This window comes from Cydia pomonella, chromosome 5 (genome assembly GCF_033807575.1).
Source record: "Cydia pomonella isolate Wapato2018A chromosome 5, ilCydPomo1, whole genome shotgun sequence".
Classification (NCBI taxonomy): domain Eukaryota; kingdom Metazoa; phylum Arthropoda; class Insecta; order Lepidoptera; family Tortricidae; genus Cydia; species Cydia pomonella.
This window is the reverse complement of record NC_084707.1, coordinates 23,911,107-23,933,326: the sequence shown is the minus strand read 5'-3', so window position 1 is coordinate 23,933,326 and position 22,220 is coordinate 23,911,107. Positions and strand designations below refer to the sequence as shown.

General features: G+C 39.0%; 4 protein-coding genes across 4 annotated transcripts in view; 3 read left to right on the top strand and 1 right to left on the bottom strand.

Annotated features, from left to right (window-relative positions):
* The window catches only part of LOC133518244 (uncharacterized), a 30,539-nt gene extending 28,039 nt beyond the window's left edge, over positions 1-2,500 (bottom strand). Inside the window, exon 1 of the mRNA XM_061851876.1 lies at positions 2,494-2,500. Within this exon, the coding sequence (XP_061707860.1) occupies positions 2,494-2,500 (7 nt within the window). The remainder of the gene's footprint in view (positions 1-2,493) is intronic.
* A 541-nt stretch (positions 2,501-3,041) lies between these two features.
* On the top strand, positions 3,042-5,315 carry LOC133518243 (hemolymph lipopolysaccharide-binding protein-like). The gene is made up of 4 exons (XM_061851874.1): positions 3,042-3,045; positions 3,810-3,926; positions 4,490-4,618; positions 5,008-5,315. The coding sequence occupies exons 1-4, from the start codon at positions 3,042-3,044 to the stop codon at positions 5,313-5,315; spliced, it is 558 nt and encodes a 185-aa protein (XP_061707858.1).
* Positions 5,316-6,329: 1,014 nt separating this feature from the next.
* Positions 6,330-9,708, top strand: LOC133518336 (hemolymph lipopolysaccharide-binding protein-like). Its single transcript, XM_061852007.1, has 2 exons — positions 6,330-7,640; positions 8,674-9,708. Exons 1-2 carry the CDS (start codon positions 7,244-7,246, stop codon positions 8,826-8,828), a joined length of 552 nt encoding a protein of 183 aa, XP_061707991.1. The 5' UTR covers positions 6,330-7,243; the 3' UTR covers positions 8,829-9,708.
* A 5,880-nt stretch (positions 9,709-15,588) lies between these two features.
* Positions 15,589-20,936, top strand: LOC133518130 (C-type mannose receptor 2-like). The gene is made up of 6 exons (XM_061851712.1): positions 15,589-15,851; positions 16,896-17,021; positions 17,820-17,960; positions 18,512-18,703; positions 19,318-19,569; positions 20,441-20,936. Exons 1-6 carry the CDS (start codon positions 15,803-15,805, stop codon positions 20,596-20,598), a joined length of 918 nt encoding a protein of 305 aa, XP_061707696.1. The 5' UTR covers positions 15,589-15,802; the 3' UTR covers positions 20,599-20,936.
* The last annotated feature ends 1,284 nt before the right edge of the window (positions 20,937-22,220 follow it).

Below are 22,220 nucleotides of genomic sequence, written 5' to 3'. Positions count from 1 at the left end.
CAAATTGTAATTTTATTTTAATTTGTAAGTGACGGTGTAAAAATTGTAAAACAATAATTTTTAAGAAAAAAAACTGACTTTAATGAGGGAGACTGGTGAAAGAACGATTATTGTTGATTTTAGATTTCATACAATGAAACTAAAAAGATAGCGTCCTACGCCTAATTATGTAGAAAAGGAAGTAACATGTTTTTTTTTGCCACTGCACCCACCCTGACACATTTCAGATTTGCCCTATGGTTGACTAGTAAGATACCCGCAATAGGGTATAAATTATTTCACACAATACATGAAATAAAGCACCAGATAATTATTAAAAAAACTAAATAGGATAGAAATATAAAAATGTGCCTTGAAAACCTAACTGCTTGGCAAATAGAACAAATTGCCAAACGTGAACTATGCATCATCGAAGAGTTCCGTTCTGTTCATCATCAGCAGTTCCACTTCATCAAATGTCACTTCTACAAATGTAAATACTTGATTTGTCAATGAAAATACTAAGATCACTATATATATGCCTTTAACATTTGAGGAGTTCCCTCGATTCCTCATGGACCCCATCGTCAGAACTCAAACTTGACAAAAATTTGTTTTGAAAATTTAATTTACTTAACAAACACAGCGAAGAGGACAAATCGCCAAACGTGTACTATGCGTCGTTGAAGAGTACAGTCAGCGTCAAATACTTCGTAGCAGTCAAAGTAGCCAAATAGTTCGGTACACCATATATTTAGTATGATGTACCGAACTATTTGGCCACTTTGACTGCTACGAAGTATTTGACGCTGACTGTACCAATCTGATCATCATCAGCAGTTCCACTTCATCAAATGTCACTTTTTTAAATGTAAATACTTGATTTGTCAAAGAAAATATAAAATCACTATATGTATGCCTTTCATATTTGAAGAGTTCCCTCGATTCCTCATGGACCCCATTGTCAGAACTCAAACTTGACAAAAATTTGTTTTGAAAATTTAATTTACTTAACAAACACAGCGAAGAGGAGAAATCGCCAAACGTGTACTATGCGTCGTTGAAGAGTTCCATTCTGATCATCATCAGCAGTTCCACTTCATCAAATGTCACTTTTTTAAATGTAAATGCTTGATTTGTTACAGAAAATACAAAAATCATTATATGTAGGTATGCCTTTCACATTTGAAGAGTTCCCTCGATTCCTCATGGATCCCATCATCAGAACTGAGTTTTGAAAAAAACGGGACCAATCTGTATATATATATAAATTAAAACAAAAAATAATTTTCAAAATCGGTTTAGAAATGACGGAGTTATGGAGTAACAAACATTTTAAAAAAAAACATACAACCGAATTGATAACCTCCTCTTTTGAAATCTTGAAGTCAGTTAAAAAAATATGTCTTCGCCTCCTGTTTCATACTTTGTCAAATGATAGTTCAGATGCTGTTGTTGATAAAAAAAAAAACAACGGGTTGCACTCCGCAGCTCCGGGAGTGCCGGCAGAAGTGAAAACTTGAATAATAACGTTGTGCATTTTTGATATTTTGGAATGGTTAGGGAATAATTTTGCAAGAATTGCTTTAATTATCAGTATAAAAGTACTATCATTTATATGGTAAAATACAATATTCATTTATTGCGCTATAAACATGACAATTTATATTACATAAAAAATTTAACACTTCAGAACTATTAAAATTATTTAACATTAAAAATGCACAACGTTAATATTCAAGTCGCGCCGGCGGTCTACTGGCTTCACTGACATTGTAACAGTTTTTCGATCAGGTCACGTGTCCGTCTTACGAATTTTCAATCTCACGAATCTTTTGGTTACGTGACCTGTCGCGAGTTTAACATTTTTTCCCCATCACAAAAAGTGCACAGCGCCGCTATAGAAGTTTCCACTTCAAAAATCGTCAGCCGGTTATATCGCGGTGGTAAGAACATCAGCTGGTCACATGAACATGTAAAAAATTAGCGCTATACCTTTTATGATAGCAATAACAAATCATGAAACTTTACATGTAGAATTTCATCAGGCGTAAACGCCTGAAAATCCATCAACGGATTACGCAATTTACACATTACGCATATTTTGCCGCACTTAAAGTGGTAAGGCGCATATTTTTTACATGTTCATTTTACAGCTGACGGTCATTCCACCGCGATAGAACCGGCTGAATGGTTTTTATAGTTTAAAATAGCGTCTAAACTATCATCTGACAAAGTATCAGCCGGGAGGCGAAGACTGAAGGAATATGCTCCTGGCCCGCGGCTCATAATTGACGAACCTTATATTTGAAAAATAGTAGTCATTTTTAATGAGGAGGAATACAGAATTTTATATCTGTGCGGAAAGAGGAAAGCCATACAATGTATGGGTTCCCTTATAAACGACCCTTCTCTTTCAGCAGAGTTTGTATACGTTAGTCTTTTTAAACGATAACGCGGACACGAAACGCAATGACAAACAGCTCTAGACAAATACCAGCTTTCAATATTTACCTGACATGTTGACGGGAGACAAATCATTTTTTTGCCCTATTGGCTCAATTTATTTCTCGTTTCTCTTGCAATAAGGTTAATCTGGAGCGTCTATAAGGGAATACCGTCTACAATCTTCTTTTTAACTCTTACATTTGTACAGTCGCTATTAGATATCGGAGCGGCCAAGGTGTTCACTATCTGAACACGCCTCTATTGTCAAGGCGGAGTGGATGTTCGGGTATTTTTGAACATCTTGGCGGCTCCGATGTATCGAATGGTGACTCGCCATATACTCCACTTCAGAAGGTAGGGCAGAAGGAGTGAAGCTCTTCCTTCATGATCTTTGTTTCTGACGTGTATGAGCGGTGTACCTATACAAATGCGAGGGCTCTTGCCCTATGACGGTCTTGCTTGCAATACATTTTATACGCCGATGTTACCCACATTGACTTTACTAATAAAGTTCAAATATCAAATCTGATATATTTGGCTACAATATCCATACAACCTGAAACTGGACGTTTCTTAAAATGTTTAAATTATTATATTGGTGTTCCCTTTTATTTATGGGTAAGTTTTATTTTTCTGTTTTATTATCACTTATTGCCTATTTCTTTATTAATTTGATACCAAACAGTGATATAAACATATCAAATGTGTAATACAAAAGTTGTACAGCAACAAAAGAAAAAGACAACTAAAAGACCCTGAAATAAGTAAATTGATAGCTAATGCATAAATATATCAAATAGAAAAAGAACCGCTGCTGTCTATATTTATTTTACTCAAAGTATCAATTTATATCTAATTTATATGAATTTTTAATCTAAGCCATTAACAATCTGCTCGCGTCATCAGAAGTAGCTAAGCGAGCGAGCTATTTAAAATAAGTTCCGCACAACTTTATACTTTATTACCAAAAATACCAAAACTCACCAATTTGGTCCATCTAGGAGACCTGCGTACCCAACATATTTAGATACCTATCTGGTTGTTCTGAACATCCTTTCTATTACGAGCGATGATCTTAACAGGCAATGACGATGTATTCCATCATTTCCTACCTTTACCTTACCTTCACCTCCTACCGAGTTGTCGTTACCTACCTTTAAATAAGTATATCTTATTTACTCGATCCTGCGCAATCTACCGCTAGCTATCGGCTTGGAGATTCCTCAAACGCAACGCCTCAGCGATACCTGGAACGTCATTACATCGCCTTACTGAGCGTCCCATATGCCTTTTAGCGCGGCGCCGTGATCCTTATCCGTTCTTACAACGCCTTTACCTAGGTGGGTATAAGTACCTTTTCTTAAACTGCATTCACTTCCTAGGCTCCTGTGCTAACAGTCCCACCGGCTACGACTATAGTCGAGAGGCGGACGCGTGGTTGAACCTCCACACCAAGCCTACCTCCTTTTCAAACGCAAAGATTCGTTGCCAGCAAGAAGGTAAGACACTATAAGGTACTCAAACAATGAAAACCAAAAGAAAAATTTTTTTTCAAAAAAAGTAGAAATTCTGAATATTTAAAAGGAGGTATTACTTAAATTGGCCTAGAGGTATCCTGCCGAGGTTTACTCAAGGTACTACAGTGTGGGGTTCTTGAAAAAATTAGTGCTTAGGTATTTGAAAAGTCTACAATACGCAATGTAAGCCTGGAGTTCCAGGCGTCCAAAGGTTACGGTGAGTGCTAACCTTGAGGCGGGCTGTATGCTTGCCACCGACGTGCCGAAGCCACTCATTTCTGTCAAGATAGTTCGAGTCTTCACCCGAGTTAAAAAATTTCATTTCGAATACAAAAAAAGTAAAATAGTATAATCTTTCATAGTATTTATTGAGGGTACGAGTATTTCATATATGGAATATGGAAAACTTATTTTAATTTCTTACCGTAAAAACGTTAAAAAAACACCCTCGAGCAGAAACGTGTCACATTCTGCACACTTTACAGATAAACAATGACCTACTTTCAGAGCATGAGAATTTGAACGTGCCATTTGAACCGTTTCAGGGGGAGTCCTAGCATCTCCCACGACCAATGCAGTGGCCCAGGTGATGTTGACCACGCTGGCCGAGCGCCAGCTTATGGGCACCCTGTTTACTGGAATAAAATCCCTCAATTCTGGAGAAAACGTACAGGGTGCGTAGATAACGTGCCTATCGTTAACGCTCCGTAGCGAAAGAAACGCAACTGTCGCTGTCGCACTAATAAGCAAGAGTGGTAGAGACAGATAACTACGATAACGCTACGGAGCGTTGACGATTGGCATGATTTGAGACATGATTCAAAATCATACCTACATTATAAGACAACATTAGAATTAGGTAATTTAAAAGGCTGACAAATTCAAATCCGCAACGTAGGTTTCGTCAGGTGAGTACACACAAACAACAAAGCTATCCGCAACAGGCTTCGTTGTTGTCCCTTATGCTAATTACATATTTTAACACAAAGTCACATATTGAAAGTGAAACCGATGGCAGTAACGATAGGTGTTAACATTGTAGAATAATAAAAGTGTTTGACAGGAGTGCCGGTCACCTCTGTCCCGCTATGCTGGGTTGCTGACATCGCCGATGATGATAATGATGGCGAGGATTGCTGGGCGCTGGCTGGAGCGGGCTCTCTGGTAGACGTGAACTGTGCAAGAGAACTCCCATACTACTGTCGACAGGACAACGCTAGCATTACGAGAAACTTGTGCGGCGATGTTGATGGTAAGGGTTTTGCTATCAAAGGGTCTGACATGTGTGCCGCTGACCCGCTATGCTGGGCTGAAGACGGCACCATTGATGCCGAGGATTGCTGGGCCCTGGCAGGAGCAGCGCTCTGGTAGACGTGAACTGTGCAAGAGAACTCCCATACTACTGTCGACAGGACAAAGCTAGCATTACGAGAAACTTGTGCGGCGATGGTAAGGGTTTTGCTATCAAACGGTCTGATATGTTTGCCGTTGACCTCTTTCCCGCTATGCTGGGCTGATGACGGCACCATTGATGCCGAGGATTGCTGGGCCCTGGCAGGAGCAGCGCTCTGGTAGACGTGAACTGTGCAAGAGAAATTCCATACTACTGTCGACATGACAAAGCTAGCATTACGAGAAACTTGTGCGGCGTTGTCGATGGTTTTGCTAATCAAAGTTTCTGGCAGGAAATCCACTCTCTGTCCCCCTATGCTGGACTAACGGCAGAGCGGGTGCTCTGGTAGATGCTAAACAGTTAACATTCTCCACACACAGCACAGGCAAGAGAACTCCCATAGGTACAGGATAACAATACCATTACGCGAAACTTATGTAGCGATGGTGAGTGTAATTAAGTGCAGTAGCTAGTAGGTTCAGTCAGCAGAGTTTTTTAAATAACGTAGCGGTTTTCGTAGCGTTGCGGTATAGACGAGGAAAAATTATAGGTCACTTGATAAGACACGACACTTTCTTTAAAACTATTTTGGAAGGCAAGATCGAAGGTAGAAGAGGAAGAGGAAAACCACGAGCACGCTACACGCAGCAACTAAAAGGAAAAGCAAATGTCGTGTCTTACAGGGACCTACAGAACTTGGCCGAGGACCGCGAAAACTGGCGTCTACTCCACCGACAAGAGCCATGCTCTTAAATGATGATGATGAGCGGTTTTTTAGATCATAATACGGTTGCTAAAATTTAATTAGCAATCTTCAGGTCATTCTCTGGTAACTTCATTGATTCTAAAAATGCCATTTTTTATTTTTGATGAAACTCACCCATAACTTTTTTTGTTAAAACTCACAAAAAAAAAATCAATAACTGTATCCTTGATCCCTGTCACGCTCAGCTACCTCGCTCACGCTTACGCTTGGTGAGAATGAGCGAAGATCTTGAACCCACGGAGCTTTAAGGTGACAATCGGATGGCAACTGCAGCAGCGTTAATATCTTTGATTAAAGTAGTGAGGGATTGAACATTTTAATCGCTGCAGTTACGCGGAAACCACCGTCACGTTCCGAATGCCACAAGCGCTCATGAATGCTGCTTAATTTTGCTCCAATGGTCTGGGATGGCAATGGCCCAGACAGTGATTACAATTCCGCGCACTGCCAGACACTTAACCGCGCGGAAACCAGGAGCCCTACTTGATTTTGAAGAGTGTCATTTTGGTTGAGAAATATTGCAGTTGACTGCTGACATACCATGACCATAACAGTTACAGAACCAGGATTTAAAATCTGAATCGGATCCTAATAGCCTTATCAGTCTTATCAGTACTGCCTTAGCAGTGTCAATCTGAGATACTCGCTGACGTCGTCGTAACGTACTTTCTATACATCTCGCTCGCACTTATATGTGAGTATGAGCGAGATGTATAGAAAGTAAGTTACGCACACGCTAGTGAATATGTCAATGTCAACCTAGTAGTAGCCGTACAGGAGACAAGGTTAGCAATAACTAGGAACGCATTGAAAAACATCCATATGTTAACAATGTCTCTGTTATGGTCGTGTCGAGAAAGTTCTTACTTATATCCAGAAAGTTATTTTTTATAATATTAATGTTCTCTTTAAACAGGGAAATGGACAAAGAGTGTAAAATAATCACCAATTAACAAATTTACACAAACTTTATTTTAGTTTAGTTCTTTGCTGTTTTACCGCAAGCATTATAATTATATAATAACTTTTATCTACTTATCTAATACCCAACCGGCCAACCGGCCGTCGACCGATCGGGCGCCCCAGGTACCGCTGGTGTGATGTCGTGGAGGCGGACCTGCGTCGGCTGAATGCCAATTCATGGCAGGAAACCGCGCTGGATCGGGACAGGTGGCGTTCTCTCGTTTCGGAGGCCAAGATTCTTTTTGGATCGCTGAGCCAAAGCAGTTAGTTAGTTACTTATCTAATATGTCGTTCACAAAGCTTTTCGACATTAACTTTTCATATATTATCTTCAACCATTTTTTCACAGGATACAAATTGCAAATTAATTTCGCCAGCTGCTACAAGTTCCACCGAGCGCTCAGGACCTGGTTCCAAGCTTACGTGACGTGCCACGAAGAGGGTGGAGAATTAGCTGTTATCAATAGTGCTGAAGAGGCTCAAATGTTGCAGACAATGTTTAAAGAAAACCTATCTCCTGATCAGGCGATCGTCGGATTACGTACTAAAGCCGGTGAATGGGTTACCGTTGATGGTGAGATTACTATCAAAGTGCATCATTATTGAATCTATACTACAATCACATTTGTGACTCAGATGCACTGGATAATAGGTTCAGAAACGGCACAGAACTTATAGGTGGGCCAAAATTAATTAGGTCGTTTTTGACTTGTATTCTATATATTGATTTAAACCAACACGATTTTCGTTCATAGTTTTAAAACGAATACGGGACTTAATCGCGTAAACTTGCGTTTATTATATGGCCTGACGTTTCGAACGTGACATTACGTTCGTAGTCACAGGCAGACTGGCGAGGAATTGTATCAACATCTTGCTGCGCGGGTTTTGCGAACTACCCGCACTTGATCTTGATTATTCACTTGTACGCTAGGGTTGTCACTTTGCCTACACACAAAACTCACGACATCAATGTATTCTATATTTTAGAATCACAACTGTGGTCTCAAGGTAAAATGTAGTAGAAATTACAAAGTTTTGCTACACTACGTTCGATTCTGTTTTTGGTTTCATCTCATCATTGGCTCTCGCAGTTACTGTAAGGTTAACTGGAAGAGATCCCTTAAGGGGATCAGTTAGCCTATGTACATATTTACTGTATTCTCTTTGTGTTATGTACTTGTTTTGTGCTATAAAGTGTTTACTACTTACTACTACTACTACCTACATGTACTAGGTTCATACGGTGTTATTTTTCCCGTGAAACCAACCCAGTCTAATGATACTTTCTGAAGTCCTTAAAATTTGAATTTTCAAAATTCAGGCCATAATTTATAGCGTTCAGTAGGATAAGATAAAATATGGGGCATGACAAACTTATACATAAATCATTTAAAAATACATACGTAGAACAAGAGAAACCCTATGAGCAAAATAAACTATGTTTCTCTTACCCCAATTGACCTTATCAAAACTTTAACAAACTACAATAGAATAGAAATCGTCTATTCGTGGCAAAATAAAAGTTGAAAACATGCGAACAACTCATAATATAAAATTAGATATAAGCCACACCACAATCGGTTTCAATTTATCTTTCATTACAGAAGAACCGCTCTCGGTGTCCGGTTACGACTCATGGTCTCCAGGCGAGCCGAACAACAAGAATGGCGAATCGTGCGGTTTCATGCTGCGCTCGGGCATGCTCAACGATGACCCTTGCGACAAGCTAGCGCCATCTATCTGTGAGATCACACTCTAGATAGTTCTAATGGGGTTGCATAGATGGCGCCAGCATAGGTTTTCCTGACAATCCCTGGAATCGTGTCAAGTTATTGTTTTTTTATGGCCCTTTATGTCAAATCTCATAAAACAAAAATAGAGACTGGGAAAATCTATGCAGGCGCCATTTTTGCAAATCTTTATAAGTTATCAAATCAAATCTGCGCTCTAGTAAGTCTAGTATGCTCAACGATGACCCTTGTGACAAGCTAGCGCCATCTATCTGCAAGAGCACACTTTGAAACAATCTAACTGACAATTCCTACCGTTTTGTAAAGAGAAAATGGTCTGTGGTATATGGTCATAGAAAAAATAGTTAATAGAGTGTTCTCTCCATAGTGTTACCAAAACGCTTATTATTTTCGTAGTCGACATCTAGCATCGAGTAGCGGATTTATCAGTACCGCTACTTGACACTAGATGTTTCAAGTATCGCGACTGAATAAAATTGTATTGCTCAACAATTTACCGCCAATATTACAAGCAGAAGGAGTCGAAAATAGAGTTCCGATTATAATATAAGCAAAAAATTGGCAAAAAATTGTTGAGCATTAGATTTTTCGTTCCTTGAAACATCTATTGTCAAGTAGCAGTACTGATAATTCCGATACTCGATGCTAGATGTCGACTACGAAAATAATAAGCGTTTTGGTAACTATAATATGGAGAGAGCAAAACTGATGTATGGAGCTATGCTTACTTATTTCTCTATGATATGGTTGAGTAAGTATTGCACGTCATTTTTCACTGATTATTCTAATTTTTTTTCTGAAATTAATGTAATTTTCTAATTTGCATTTTTTTTAATACAAATTAAATATTCATCACGAAAATTTTAATCATTTTTATTTTATAAAGACACGTTTTCCGAAGCCCAAAATGCCCACTGACGGCGAATTACTCACTAATGAGTATCAAAGTTTCATTTATCTTTCCAATTTCGTTTTCTTTTACTTTAATGGAATGCCTTGGGCATAAACTAACTTAGGAGCTTAATCTAAGTAACACGTATTCAATCCTGAGTAAATAAACTAAATTAGTAATTTTTAATAAATATAAAGCAAAGTTGCATAAAATTTTGTTTCCACGGACGAGGCTCTTGTTTCCATTGCCCACGAATGCTATTTAGAAATCTTCGCTCTGGATGCATCTTAATTCCCTTGTCAATACATTCTACTGTTGAGGGGTAATGAATGGATATTTAAGTTGGCAATTGACATCGTTCAATTGTCCGTGCTGAGATATGGAGCCACAAGTCTCATTCCCTTCGTAGTTGTTGGGCTGGTTTGGGGTCCACCTTACGAAGCCGGCCTCAGAGAGCGTGTCACCTGCCAGCAATGAAATAACAACAATTTAGACTATAAGCCAGATTCGCATAAGCTTTGGCAGTAAGGATGCATACCATATCCCTATAAGCTTCTTAGTTGAAGTAGGACTTGGTATGAAACTTAGAATAGTCAGATTATATTTTTTTACGCACCAAAAAAGGAGTAAACGAAATTTCAGCGTTGCGTTGGTGGAAAGTTATTGCGGGAATTTTTATTTTTTTATTTCAATAATTTTTAAGTAAAATAACCGGCCAAGAGCATGTCGGGCCACGCTCAGTGTAGGGTTCCGTAGTTACTCTTCCGTCACAATAAGCTAAACTGGAGCTTAAAGTATAGTAAATTGTTAACCAAGGGATGAAACGGTACCTTTCACCCGAGTTAAACAAATAGGCAAATTTGCATAATCAGTACCTAATTAAAGTCTTTTTACTATGAAGGGAAAACTTTTTGCGATAACTCAAAAACAGCTAAACTGATCATGTCCGCTATAGTTTTCATTTAATGTCTTTCTTAAGCTCTACTTCCACGATTTTTTTCATATTTTTTGGACCTATGGTTCAAAAGTTAGAGGGGGGGGACCCATTTTTTTTTTCCTTCGGAGCGATTATCTCAGAATATATTCACTTTATCAAAAAATGTTTCTTGAAAACCCCTATTAGTTTTGAAAGACCTTTCTAACGATACTCCACACTCTAGGGTTGAAGCGAAAAAAAAAATTCACCCCCACTTTACGTGTAGGGTAGGTAACCTAAAAAAAATAAAATTTTTAGATTTTATTGTACGACTTTGTCGGCTTTATTGATTTATATATCCATGCCAAATTTCAGCTTTCTAGCACTAACGACCACGGAGCAAAGCCTCGGACAGACAGACAGACAGACAGACAGACAGACAGACAGACAGACAGACAGACAGACAGACAGACAGACAGACAGACAGACGGACAGACGGACATGGCGAAACTATAGGGGTTCCGTTTTATGCCATTTGGCTACGGAACCCTAAAAACCGACTTCAATGAGACAGACCGGTGAAAGAACGAATATTGTTGAATTTGGATTTCATACAATGAAATTAAAAAGACAGCGTCCAACGTCTAATTATGTAGAAAAGGAGGTAATATGTTTTTTTTTGTCACTGCACCCACCTTGACACATTTCAGATTTGCCCTATGGTTGACTGGTAAGATACCCGTAATAGGGTATTCGACTGTATTTAAGATAAATTATTTCACACCATGTATGAAATAAAGCACCAGATAATTATTAAAAAAAAAAACTAAATAGGATAGAAATATAAAAATGTGCCTTGGAAACCTAACAGCTTGACAAACATGCAAAGAGAACAAATTGCCAAACGTGAACTATGCATCATTGAAGAGTTCCATTCTGTTCATCACCAGCAGTTCCACTTCATCAAATGTCACTTCTACAAATGTAAATACTTGATCACTAAAAAAGAAAAATACTAAGAAAAAACTAAGATCACTATATACATATATGCCTTTAACATTTGAGGAGTTCCCTCGATTCCTCATGGACCCCATCGTCAGAACTCGAACTTGACAAAAATTGGCTCAATATATATTTTGAGCATCAGACTCGAATCGTAAAAGTATACGAACATAAAAATAAATAGATATGGTAAATTCGGGATACTGAACCTTTACTCAATCCTGAAAATAAATTACATGTACATATTATTATGCATAAAATGGCAAAGTATCAAATCTGTTTGTCAGTTACTTTAAGGTAATAAATGACCTGTAAATTGATACATCTTGTTTGAATATACTGGAATATACTTACTGATTCCGTGTCACAACTTTTCCCAGTTATGGTTTTGTGGTAGAATATTCGCTCTTAAAGTTTGTGGTACGTATATGACCCTCGGCCCGTTTAGGATCAAAACAAGTGGTCTGTATATGGTTACTGCTCTGCAGGATATTCACATTACATTTAACAGTTATATTATTACTATTAATGAACCGTTTTTCATTGGAAAAACTAGCATAATATAAGTAACTTTGGTTTTCGGACCTGAATTCACTGTGTTCTAGTATAAAAACGAATAGCTGGCTCCATTTTATAACTTTTACTGGTTTTATTTTGTCAACGATTACGTGTATTACCTATTAGTAATAGCACAATCGGAATAGAATAAACCTCGAAACCTCTGGAACAGTCCTGAAATTTGGTATGTATGTAAATTAAAGGCCCCTTTTTCATGTCCACACCATTTGACATTTGGAGACCTCGAAGAATCGCAGCCATCTTGGAAAGCGTGTACCATGCTGGAGATATTTGCGTTGTACTCTAAATCTACTTTATCTAGGAAAATATAGTGTAAGACAACATTAAAGGCTGGCGTCCACTAGGCTCGCCGAGGCGAACCGCAATAATTTTCCTTCGATACATTGACTATGAAACTGCGTCTATTGACGAAGAACCGCGGCGCGTCAAATCGAATTTACCATTCATAATAAATGTATGGTAGGTGAATTATTGCGACTCGATTCGATTCGCCTCGGCGAGCCTAATGGACGCCAGCCTTAAAGCTTATTAAATTCTACACCAAAAAGTTTCAGAACCCGTAGTGTAAATTTATTCGATAGCGAAACGTGATGTACGTGTTTGCGTTAAGTCTCATTTTGTATGGGATTTTGAGTTTCCAAAACGTCCCGCTTGGCGCGCTGTTTCTAAATCCCATACAAAATGAGACTTGACGCAAACGCGTACGTCACGTTTCGCTATCGAATAAATTTACACTAGAGGTACTGATATGTTTGCGGAAAAATACATCTTGTTATAGAAAATATTTGCTGAATCTAGGTTTAGCGCTTATATACTTCCCCTCATCATCATATCAGCCTTTTATCGCCCACTGCTGAGCATAGGCCTCTCTTCTAGTACGCCACTTATCCCGGTCCCGAGCCAATCTCATCCAGAAGTGACCCGCAGTCTTCCGAATGTCGTCCTACCAACGAGCCAACGGACGCCAGGCACTTCTTTCGTCTGAAAGCGGCAACCACTCCGTTAGCACTTTGGCCCACCTGCCATCACTCTGCCTGGCAACATGTCCCGCCCAGCTCCATTTTAATTTGGTAATGACGTGTCCGACGTCTTGCACCTTGGTGCGTTGTCGGATCTCGACATTCCTCACTCGGTCTTGAAGTTTGATGCCGAGCATGGCGCGCTCCATGGCGCTCTGTGCCACTCGAATTTTATGCACAGTCTCCTTAGTGAGCGTCCATGTCTCGGCACCGTAGGTCATGGTGGGCAGGACACATTGGTTAACGAGGCGAGTTTTCAGGCATTGTGGAATGTTAACGGGTTTGAGGATGTCCGCCAGTTTCTTGAATGCCGCCCAACCCAGCCCAGGGAGGGTAAATGGTCACCAAAATGTATATTGATTGGAAAAGAAAATACTTCCCCTACATTCTCTTAACAGGAAACTCGGAGAAATATGAAATTCCACTTTCGTGTATACATTTGTAAATTATCTATCCCAATATCAACATTTTACTCGACTGTGACTTAACCAGAAAGTAGAGTTATGGGTTTAAGTACTGATGATGCAGTGGCCTGTAGCTTAGGATACTGGACCGATTTTTAAAAATGACATATCAGTAGATGTAGATCCCTCTTGCCCTTCACAACTTGTTTACATTTGTTTTATTAAAGAAAAATCAGTACACCACCCGCCTTGTCGCATGATCGCAATAAAATATGAATATGAATATGATACGACGCCGAATATTAAGTCATATTTTTTCTTTTAGTTCCTAAATTATTGAGTGGATTTCAATAAAACAGACATCAGTAGATCCATAATTGGTATACAAGTGTTATGCAATACAAAACTAAAATAACAGAGGAAAAATGTTTAGGGCTAAATATTGTGATTACAAAAACAAATTTTAGATCTTCAATGGGGTTCAAACAATAGCGACAGTAATCAAATTTGACACATAACATCTCTGGGATCCAAGTTAACGTTCCTAAAAATTCGCGCTTTTGGGGACCTCGAGGATCAGGCGCCATCTTGAGAAGTATACGCCTTTTTTGTGTTTTTTCTATTTTTCTCAGGATCTTTAAGTTTTATGTGAGTATTGTGTATGGTGAAACGGAAGCTTATTTTATTCCATGTAAAAATGATATACATATGACACTATGTCCTTAAGACCTCAGGCCTATTTAAGGGTTAAAATTTAAATAAAACTCTTTTGCAAAATAAATATTGTATTAATTTCAAATAAAATTGCAATCATTCGTGGGAATCCCTTGATATAAGTTGACGTGCAGTCAGCACATAATATTTTATCATTATTTCTTCCTGTGTCCATGTTATCACTCTGTACATACATTATTTGGTGTATAAAAATAAAAATATAAAGAGATGAGCCAAGTCTTTATTTTTTAACTAATACGTTTTATATGGCATTTCGAACAGTTGTCAGAATACGCGATAAATTGTTATATAATTACGATTACGTTTATTTTATAATACTTATGCATATTCTATAAGTCTGTATTTTTTTACGAAGTAACTCTTATATTCGCTTTATACAGTAGTAATATGTTTGAGCTCCTGAAGTATTCTTTTCATTTAATACCCCAAGAAAAACATACACAAGTATAATTTTATTCCATTCGGCGTCCTTGGTTCTTGGGGCCCTGGTACTCGTATCTCTGAGTCTCTTCAAAACCGTGTCGAAGACTCAAGAGACGTCACAGGAGATCGAAGAGCTGGCAGCTTCCTCGCTTAACATATCAGACTAACAATCTAGCGAGGAAATGCTGCCAGCGTCGTCGGTACTATGCCGCAAGGACCTAGGCATATTTTAGCTATAGTTTACTTGTTTTTATTATTAATTTTAATCATAATGCTATATCATAAACATGTTTTTTGTTAAAATGCACAATAACATCAAATTAATATCATATTATGAATGAATAAAATTATTAGTCCCATGTAGTAAGTAAAACAGTTACTTTACAGGAGCGCTAAATAGTGATCTTTGGGTAAAAGCGTGATCACTTAAATTATTTACAAGAGCAATATAAATAAATTAAATCAACTATTAACGTTAATGCACACCTATCAACTTTATGCAAGCATGTGTACCTACCTCTAACTTCAATTTTCATGTTGATTATCACCTACTGTTACTGTTACTGTTACTGTTACTGTTACTGTTACTGTTACTGTGGGCTTGCACAGTTTCACTTGGATTATTACTTTGTTTAACTAATTATATTTGTATATTATTTTGCACCCAACGGATAACTGTTATTGGCCTAATACTATGTAAAAATACCTATGTAAATTGTATATCTACGGCTGTTGTTGTCCTGAATACCAATAAAATAAAATAAAAAAATAAAATTAATTTTAAAGTGAACCCCTTTTGGTGGATTGCTCAAATTTAAACGAACTTGGCTCTCATTAGGAAGGCACATTAGCACATTACTGATAAAACATCACACTATTGTGCGATATTTTTATTTGTTAGCTATGAGAAGTGCAAATAACATGTTTTAATTATTTTCGCGATACATTATCTATTCAAATTATTTGTCGCGTTTTCATAAACAAGTAACTTAAGTTATACCTTTTGTAAAATATGATTAAAGCGTGTTGGTTTTTATTGTTTAATGTGATTTTGTTGCACGGTAAGGTTTTTTTTAAATCAGTGGGTATAACATAATAATTATCTGCTAAACAACCTGTTAACACATTCACTGCCAGACAAAAAACGGCGCACTACCCCAGAAACCGGTGGTCTATAGCTGCGTACATAACAACCCGCCCAACGGGTTGTCCGGCATCTGAACAAAGTTCACGAGCGCCCACCAGGTGGGTTCCCGGCAGTGAATGTGTTAAAAAAAGCGGCCAAGTGCGAGTCGGATTCGCCCATGAAGGGTTCCGTACCATTTATGACGAATTAAAACAAACTACTTACTAGATCTCGTTCAAACCAATTTTCGGTGAATGCGGTTCTCAGAATATATCTACTTCCCAAGTTTCAAGAGTACAGTTCTTATAGTTTCGGAAAAAAATGGATGTGACATACGGACGGACAGACAGACAGACATGACGAATCCATAAGGGTTCCGTTTTTTGCCATTTGGCTACGGAACCCTAAAAAGAGATTATCTCTTATCGTGAATCACAAATCAAAAGAGCCACCTAGACTTCACCCATAGGCAGCAAATTTTCCACCATATGGGTCTAGGGGACCCTAGCTCAGATGGCAGAGCGCTGGAGTATCGATCCAGAGGCCGTGAGTTCAAGTCTCACCCAAGACAGTAATTTTTTCCACTTTTAAATTTATTCTAAGCTTAATAGCAAATGGTCGTAAAACATAATACAACTCAAAAATAATTTAACTCAAAAATGCTCATTTTCCTAGAGATACGACCTAGCTAGATCGATTTTTCGCCTCCGAAAACCCCCATATAGCAAATTTCATCGAAATCGTTAGAGCCGTATCCGAGATTCCCGAAACATATATATATATATATATATATATATATTTCGGGAATCTCTCTAGAAAAACCATTTTCTCGCCAAAGGCAGTTTCACCTCACTAAACTTTACAACTACAACCTTGGTCTTGTTTATTTTTAGTATCCTCAAATTAATCGGTGTTGTCTGTTGTGATGTTAATACGTGTGATCTTCTTTGTTTATTTAATTTATCACCTATGTCTTTAGGCAAGTATGCTACGAGCAGTCCTGTTAGAATGGGTTACGAGTACGTGCCAGAAGTGGACGCGTGGCTACGACTGCACATCGAGCCCCTCACCTGGCCCGACGCACGTCTGCGCTGCCATCTCGAAGGTATTCGGCTCGCTTGGCTTGCCGCGACGACCCAAAGTTGATCTTGGCCTCTGACACCAATGGTTCTCTGTCCAATCGACGATGCCGAGTTCGCTAAGGTCTTTTTGCACTTCAGCGGTATTTCAGACGGTCTACGGCCCCTTGATACTCCAGAGTAGATTCCCAGACTGCACGATCGTCACCCATATGGACAACGTGCTAGAGCCTTCTAAGTCTAGCGGCTTTCGTGTCTAATTAAAGCAAGAAATATTACTTTGCTAATCCGCGAGAAAATAACGTGTTAGTGCTTTCGTGTCTATAATTGTGTTTGACTCGACCAGGTCTTCAATTTCCTGGTTTCTACGGGTATATCAATATCACTGCCTTGGCATAAACTCCTATCTGTACGTGTTTTCTTTCTTGAGGTCAACTAGTTTATCTCATCATCATCATCATCATCATCATCGTCTCCTAGCCGTTTTCGGCCACAGCAACTGCTTTCTACCGCTGAGAGTGTCGCTGGTGCGCTCTCAGGTGACTGACGTAGCCAATCTTAGCAGCGAATGTGCGGCCACATTCGCTGCAGGTCAGCACCCCTCCGACGTAATTATATGTTATGGCCATATGATAGGTGGTCTGGCCTTTGGCTCGTCACGCTTATCGTCGAGTTCTGTGCGTCGCCTGGCTTCGAATTCACGCACCTGCGTCTGCACAATATGCCTCCACTACTACTAGACTAGTTTATCTATAAGGCGAAAAATGGCTAGGTTCCACTTAATAAAAACAGCATTCTTCGATAGTCTGGTGAAAATCTTTTAGGTGGTGCCCTGGCCACCCCGACAACAAGCGCTATGTCCAATGCGATGATAGCAATGTTGGCTGCAAGCAAGATGACCATGCGCCACGCGTACATAGGAGTGCATGCCTTCATATCCAAGGGAGATTTCATGAGCATGGAAGGTGAGCACTGTTTAAATTATATCTGATGGGGGTGTTCAGCCATATAGATCGATCTCATTGTGTTTCTTTTTTTTACCACCCGTTGTTGTTATTTTAAATTATACTTAATATTAGATCAGCATTACTGCTGCAGTATTGCTGCCAGTTGTATTGTTTCAGCAAACGCCAAAGCGTCAGCTATGAAGCTGACAGCCAAGCTGCAAAGCAAAACTGCAACATTTGTAACGTTAAATTCAATGCAGCGATGAGTGCTATAAGTAAGGGGAGGTACAGACGGGCTGCAACCTGCCTGTGCCTTCAACCCGGCTGCAACTTGTATGGGAACTGCACACTGACGTTGCAATTTGCTACTTACGACTCAAATAAGAAAACCTTGATATGTGTACCCCAGGTGTACCCGGATCGTTAACTTTTTATTGTATTGTCCGCAGAAGATACCTTTTCCTAAACTGCATTTAGTTTTATAACTTCTATCGTAGATTATCTGTTATGCCGTTGTGCCGCTTTTCCAAATATGAGTAAGAAACAAAATAAAATGAATTGCTTACTAGGAATTCCGATGGCTAACCTCTCCATCCAATGGCGCGAAGGGGAGCCCAACAATGTGAAGAACGAGGAAGACTGCGTGGTGTTGAACGGTGTAGGCGAGGCCATAGATGTCGGCTGTAATACGCCTCGTCCTTTCTTTTGCCGCAAGAAGAGCGAAAAGATGATTGTCAACAAGTGTGGAACTACAGCTGAAGGTTAGTACCTTCCAATGTCCAAATAGTGGAAATCGTTAATTACAATCGCACATCTATAGGTATTTGTCTTAATTCGTTTAGCACATCCTGGCTGAATCGGACATATTAAACACGCACGCACGCACGCACGCACGCACGCACGCACGCACGCACGCACGCACGCACACACGCACACACACACACACACACACGCACGCACGCACGCACGCACACACACACACACTTTACCATTTTGGAAGTGTCTCTCGCGCAAACTATTTAGTTTAGAAATAGATGACATTTGACTACGGAACCCTAAAAATCATATTCGGATGTCCATTGAAGCAACGTTTAAGTGGACAATGTAACGATCAACACAAAAAAATATCTCTTTTTGGCCCAGTGGTTGAACTGCTACAAAATGCCTTATGGCATTGAGTCCGCCATTTGTACATAATTTTATGCGCAATAAAGTTGAAATAAATAAATGTAAAAGAGTGACGGATTGAACGTTTTAACTGCGATAACAATGCTGCAACGTCACTAACGCAATTTACTAAGAAAATTAAAAACGGCAGTCGCCACCCAAATGTAACATTAACAAAGATTTTTTTATAAAAATTTCACATGGACAGGTTACAAACATGAGTCTCTCACTGGCAGCTGCTACAAGTTCCACCGCCTTTCGAGAACCTGGTACCGGGCCGCCATGGCGTGCCAAGCAGAGGGGGGGCACCTGGCAGTCATCAACAGCAATGAGGAAGCGCAAGTGCTGAAGGATATCTTTGGGAGGAATCCCAGTACTACTATAAAAACGGGTGATTCGAGGTGGGCCAGTGTGGGCATTTGGGATTGGAATGAACATGGGGAATTTCTGACAATTTTTGGTAAGCATTCTTTACTTTCTTTGTACCTACTTCTTCTCTTCTTCTTTCTCGGTTCCTCATTGCTGAGGATCGCGACCATGCATGCTCCGTCTCCATATTGTGCGGTTATATGGGCTCCATGTTGCCGCCAACCACCTACACCAGCCCTTTACTTTTGCCAGCTTGTCTTTAAATCAATAAATACCAACACAGCCGCAAAAAATGTGACATATTAACTGAATTTAATTTAATTTAAAAATCAAGCTTTATGGAAATAGCGTCTTATTGACAACCGATGATCATGACTTTTGGTTGAAAACGGCACAAATACAAACAAATAATGATTGTCTAAAAATTATGACCTGCCATATTTAAAAATACACTACGTTATGAATGACGCTGAATCTGATCCAATATGGCCGTTGTAAGTTTACAAATAGTCAAGTGCATCGACTATGGTTCCTCCTAAACTGTCGCAAACTTTGCGGTGATCATCTATCTCAGTTTAATTTAGAATATTTTATTCTGACCATAAATTTGAATTACAGGATTTTTAAAAGTATTTTTTTCCTTTTTTCTTGTGGATCGTACCACATTACAATCTATAAATTGTATATACAGATGTCAATCACACGTAAAGTTAATAACAACGCCATCTATAGAGCCTGCTTAACACTACCATGTGTTGTGTGGTTGGGAGGAAATTGATGCGCTACCGCATGTCCTCAGGGTTGGTTAAGGTTGTAAGGTTGTAATGCAGATGTCGCTGTCGCGTTAGAACTGAAATCCAAAAATGTGGGTTCGACTCCCACGTTGGCCAGAGTTGATCATCGTTGTTTCATTGTGATTGACATCTATATACATATACAATTTATAGAGGATTTTTTTACAGGTGAGACGCTGTCCGAGGCCGGATTCGAAGGATGGCACCAGAACGAACCCAACAACGTTGGCGGCAAGGAGTCCTGCGGCACGATCAACCGCGATGGCCACCTAAACGACTATCCTTGCAACTTACCTCTCCCGTTCATATGTGAAATCACAATATAGATGTATCGCAACGTAAATCCAAGGGCCAACAAAAACGTTACAAATAAGGAAAAAACTGAATCCTTATAGTCTCCTCTTGTAGTGTGTGTGTGTGTGTGTCTTGTAGTGTAGTGTTGTAGTGTAGTAGTAGTTCTGTCTTGTAGTGTAGTGTTGTAGTTGTAGTGTAGTTGTTGTAGTTGTAGTTTAGTGGCCTCGGCCTGATAGTCTGTCACAGCTTATTTGCTCAGATAATCAATATTATTCGAATTTGATACACATATGTAAGTCTGTGACTATATAGAGACTACTAATTTACCAGAAATAAAAAAAAAAAATGTTATATATCAAACAAAGGGCCACATTGTGATTGTATTATTATAATTTTAAGATAGTTTAGAAGGTATCAAAGACTATACGCCAAAATGACGAATTGAATTAGATTTTTTTTTTATGACGATTTTGCCCGTTACATAATGTCTACTGGCTAATCTCGTAAATACAAATATTTAACCTTCCATAGTTCCTCATAAACAGATTACGAGTATAACGTAAAATAGATAAAACTTCCGACGAACATGCATATCGAACAATAAAATATAAATACTTACTAAGCCGTAACCTACATCATCTCATTCTACCTTTAAAAAACAGAATAGCAGTATCGAGTTTAGAGCGCAACTCAACTTTAAGCGCGTTTATTTTTCACTTCCTGGCTACAGAGCGACATCGGTTTTTACTGCTGGTATTAAATATGATCAGCTATGCAGCATGCTAGTCAGTAAGCGCATACTTTTGTTAGACTAGCCGCAAGCCGCAAATGCCGTTGTACGGAATTATCCCGCAGACGAATTTGGCCACTCTGCCTTACCTAACCCATTAATTAATTAATAATTGTCTATAGCGGCAACTTTCCTGCCATCCTACTTGAAACAAAAACACATCTCTACTACAAGAATTAGTGTTCGAAATCGATTGACTAGAAAGGAATGTCAAATGGTTAAATGTTTAATCCAGTTGGGAGCTTTTGTCATTTAATTTAATCAGGTTGATCCATTTCTCGGTGAACTCCACAAACTGGTGGCTTGCTCAAAACGGCGTTTTTATTCCACCGATTTTTGGCTCATAATCCTAGATATTAAACACGCGAGTTTTTTCAGTATATTATAATACTCGTGCTTTTTCATTATATTATTCGACTGAGTTAAGAAGGTAACTGATTGCTAATAATATGTATGGAAACGGAGCCTTCTTAAATTGGTCGAGTAGATTTTACAATGTGGACTGGCGGGAGCCGGCCGGCCGGGCCCGGCAGGCGGGCGGGGGGCGGCAGGCAGTATGACTGATGCAAGACTACATACTAACCTTAACCTACATAAAATCCTTAAAATTCACGTAATACAATAAATTTTAATTAGTTCCATGTGGTTCCATAGACAGATGAAATAAGTCAGACAGTGACAGAAATGTTACTTGAAACTTGGATATATGTTACGTTACCAGGTAAAATAGGTAATAGGTAGCCGATTCAACGGAGCCACGCCATTTTGTCGCCTAAATAGTGTTTAGTTGTAATTTTATAAAATGTATATGTATGTTAGTCTGTAAGGTATTTGTAATATGGGCCTTGTTGCCTGAATCAAATT